This window comes from Myotis davidii, unplaced genomic scaffold (genome assembly GCF_000327345.1).
Source record: "Myotis davidii unplaced genomic scaffold, ASM32734v1 scaffold826, whole genome shotgun sequence".
Classification (NCBI taxonomy): Eukaryota; Metazoa; Chordata; class Mammalia; order Chiroptera; family Vespertilionidae; genus Myotis; species Myotis davidii.
The window spans coordinates 1,625,510-1,629,727 of NW_006297142.1; the positions used below are offsets into that span (position 1 = coordinate 1,625,510).

Genomic DNA, 4,218 nt, shown 5'->3' on the forward strand with positions numbered 1-4,218 from the left:
AGTCATTTCTCTCTGTCCTGGAAGCTGACAAGTTCGAGGCGAAGGTGCTGGCAGATGCAGTTCCTGGTGGAACCTCTTCCTGGCTTACAAATGGCCACCTTCTCGCTATGTCCTCACATGGAGGAGAGAGGGCTCTGGTCTGTCTTGTAAGGGCGCCAATCCCATCATGCCCACCCCGCACCCTCATCACCACCTCATGACCTCCTCTGAGCCTCATGACCTCCCAGAGGCCCAGCTCCGAACACCGTCACATTGGGGGTTAGGGGTGCAACGTGAATGGGGGGAGGGGGTAAGTGGGACACAGGCATTCAGTGCAAGACAGAGCCCAACTGTGTCTTTAATAGCATTCACACCAGCCGTATTTCCCCAATTAAGTCTTCCTGTGCTTTTATAGCTCCATTGAAAGCAGCCTGAATGGCCTGGCTGGTGTGGCTCAGGGGTTGAGTTTTGATCCATGAACCAAGGGGTCTCAGGTTCAATTCCCAGAGGCTTGATCCCCAGAAGGAAGCGTGCAGGAGGCGGCCACTGATGAATTTCTCTCTTCGATGTTTCCCTCCATTCCCTGCCCCTTCCTCAATTTCTAAAAAATAAAAATAAAAATAAAAAAGTCAATAAAAACATATTTTTAAAAAAATTTAGCATAAATGAGTGTAAAACAGTGAAATCAATTTGAAACCCCACCCCCGCTGGCTATGCAAGTCTTCTACATACTAACTGGTTGCCACTAAGATGAGTCCTTGGCCTCAATACTTTTCCTGCTCACCTCAGTTCCGCTGGACCGTCATGAGGGCCCCGATCATGGCCAAGCCCATGCCGAGGACGCCTGTAAACATGCTACCTTTCATGATCGCTTCAGTGACCTGTAACACAAGACATGGGGCGTTACACTGCAGGTCAGGGACCGGGCCATGTTTACTCAACACATTCATGTTCACTCAGAGACCCGGGTCCCCTCCAATGGAACCACAGAAGGAGCGGGTGTTTGCAGGGCAACAGGCCACCAGGAGAGCGGAGAAGAGGCAGGGAGAGAACGGGAGGGGGAAGGAGCTGTGGGTGTGAGGGAGACAGCGGCCCTGTAGGTGCTGAAAGGCCCAGAGAGCCGCAGGGGGTGCCGTGGGGAGGACACAGGCAGTGCCCACAAGGTCTAGGTTAGGGCTGGCCACTGGGAGCCTGAAGCACGTGCAGAGTTGGGGAAACCCACTGTGAGCTCTCACGACCCAGGGCTGGGCCGGGATGGTTCTGGGCGGCCCAGGAGCTGGGCGTGAGCCACCCCTGCCCACAGCGCTGTGCTGGGGAAGCGGGCCAAGACCCCGAGAGCGGCTGCTTTCCAACTGTCAACACTGGGCGGGACTTCCCAGGCTCTCAATTGTCTCAATCTGCCCCCAAACCCTACTGATACCCGTGTTAGATGCCCACTGTACAGAGGAGAAGACTGAGGAGGGACCATGGAAAGAGCTCCCCAAAGCCACCCCACGCCAAGTGACAGGGACCAGGACGCCTGGTGTCCTAACAAGCCCACCTAAGCCTCCTCCGCCGGAAGGAAAAATGCTCAAAACAGAGAACACAGCAGGTTTCTGTGGAAGACCGTGACTTGGTGCCACGTGAGCAGCTGGGAAGGAAAAGCCGCACCGCCCACTTCATTCAGAGACACTCAGACACGCTCCCACGTGTCAGCGATAAACAGACTTTCCTGAGCTCCACTCTGACTGGCACAGAGGTGACGGGTGTTTTAAAGGGTGCGCACATGACAGGGACAGGCTGGGGCTCAGGATCCGCGTAATGAGAATTTGCAAAGGGCCGGTGAGCATCAGTGGGGTTGGGCCCGGTGTCAGCCAGCTGGACGGATGGAAGCCAGGCTCCCAGGCTCCCACGGAGAGGAGGCAGAGGCCGGCCCTCCTGACCCTGCATTGTAATGGAGAAGGACAGCAGGCGTGCTGATAGGAACAGTGTGAAGACAGCTTAACCCAGCCCCAGCCGTGACAGGATGCTGCTGATCTATAATCCGTGTAGCCCTCGCTGCTGCTCGGGGCAAACCCACATCCTGGAACAATAAGTTTGCAGACGCCTGAACTGAAACCCAGACATAGATGTTCCCAGTGGGAATGGAAGGGTTAAGGAGAACAAAATGGGGCAGAGGAAGACTTGTGCTTAGCAGAAAGCTTGCATCCTTGAGCACTGCATAGCCCAGAAGACCCTGGCATGGGAGGAAACAAGGACAGACCAGACCCTTGTGTCAGCAGAGCGGCTGCAGCCAGCAATGATTTGTAGAAACCTGTCTCTCCCTGCTCTGTCTGCTGATGCCTTTCTCGGTCTCAGCCCACCTACACCCAGGAGTTGGGAATCAAATCTTTTTGATACATTGTGGCCTCATGTCAAAGGTACATGACATTGGCCCACCCGGAACCTTTCCTTTGGTGCCGCAACCTGGGAAGGTCTAGTAAGGGGTCCGGTAAGAGCCATCGCAGGGTTCCAGCAACTGGGCACTGGGCACTCAGAGAGACCATGATCTTCCGGCTCCTGAGCTCTCCTTGTGTCCGGGGAAGGCTCCCCAGCCACACTCCTGCACTGGTGAGCTTCTGCTAACTGGCGACACTGACTTGGGCCCCCCTAGCCTTCCTCCAGACTGGTCTGGGTTGGGCCGTGACTGGACAGTGGACCTCTCCTGCCTTGCCTCCTCCCGCATCAATACCGGGCATAGATTCATAGGTAAGTGGCTTTAGTCTGTTTTCCTCCGACAGACGGTCCTGTCATTTTGGGTTTGGGTTCGGCTGGCCCCACGGCAATCCAGCACTGGTTGGGACAAGTCCCCAGGGACCAGGTTCCCTTGCCCCATCTCCTGATGAGACGCCTGTCATGGAGGGAGAGCTCCGTCCATTTCTGGTGAACATTAGGGGGAGACAGGGATGTCTTCCTGGGCTTAACTTCACGGAAAGCAGACCTTAAGCCACTGCCAGTTCCATGGGGAATTCGCAGGCGACCATTCCCCGCACCACACCCCTGGGCTGTTTACCTAAAGCCTTCAGACCCTAGAATTCTCACCGGTCCTCTGGCCTCAGTAAAACGGCACTTTTGATTTCCAAATTGTAACTGACCTGGACAATTCCGCCGCAGGCAGGGCAAGTGGCCTGAGGTCCTGTATGTCCAGGCTTCTTACACTCAGGGACACCGCCTTCTCTCTGTCACAGCTGCTCTCCCTCACGATTTTCCTTCTTCACTCTGAGCCCCCAGAGGATCTCAGATCCTCCTGCTCCTTCACCAGTTTTGATCTAGCCGACCATCCCCGGTCCCCTAGCTTAGGGCTCCTCCATCTCAGCAGCCTGAGAGCCCACCACCCTGCCCAGCAGATCCCACCGCCACCTCCCCATCTCACACCACTCCGAGCAGGTTTCACTCTCTTCCTCCCCCACTTTGGCACTAGCCTTAAAGTGTCCCCTTCGGGAAATGGCTGGCGCCAAATCTGGCTTCATGCCCAGGCCACACAGCATAGAGCAGACCATATGGTCCAGCCTGCAAGCAGCTCTGCCCACATTAACCTGGCTTTTACCCTCTTTGGACTTCCTGGCACTATTTTCCTCCTCCTCCTTGAGCCCTGCATTTTAAAATTAGTTACGAAGTTTATAGAAACAAGATTACAAGTCTTTGTTAACCAAACAATAGGACAGTTTGTCCTTAGCCAGGCAAAGGGACCCTATGGGTCTATACCCCAGGAAATAATCTGAATTTACTCCTTAGGTGTCCACAACAGACCCTCCCATGCATGAAGCAGACAAAGAGGAATGTCAACCCCATCCCCCTTCTTTTCCTTTATATATACCCCTAAAGACAGGAATGAAAGGGTTAAAGAGAATAGAATGGGGCAGAGAAAGACTTGTTGTGCTTAGCAGATATCTCCCAGACAGCTTGCAGCCGTGAGCACAGCACAGCTCAGAGAACCAGGGGACACCTGGCATGGGAGGAACCAAGGACGGACCAGACCCCCACTTCAGCAGAGCGGCTGCAGCCAGCCACCAAGGATCCACAGAAACCTGTCTCTCCCTGCTCTCTCCGCGGATGCCTTTCTGGGTCTCAGCCCCCCTGCACCCAGGTGTCAGGAATCAAATCTCTTTTGATACATTATGGCCTCATGTCATAGATGTGCAACCCCGGCCCACTCCCAACCTGTCAGGTGTCAGATAGAAGATTTTTTTATCACCTACTTTGCAGCAAAATAGCTTTTAG

The 4,218-nt window shown here is 54.6% G+C and overlaps 1 protein-coding gene across 2 annotated transcripts in view; it reads right to left on the reverse strand.

Annotated features, from left to right (window-relative positions):
- Positions 1-545: 545 nt before the first annotated feature.
- Positions 546-4,218, reverse strand: part of LOC102757081 (HRAS-like suppressor 3) — a 33,754-nt gene continuing 30,081 nt past the window's right edge. For both annotated transcript variants that reach the window (XM_015569830.1, XM_006772807.2), the window contains 2 exons: positions 764-860; positions 546-580 (listed from right to left, as the gene is read on the reverse strand). In XM_015569830.1, the coding sequence (XP_015425316.1) occupies positions 765-860 (96 nt within the window). In that variant the 3' untranslated portion in view covers positions 546-580; position 764. The remainder of the gene's footprint in view (positions 581-763; positions 861-4,218) is intronic.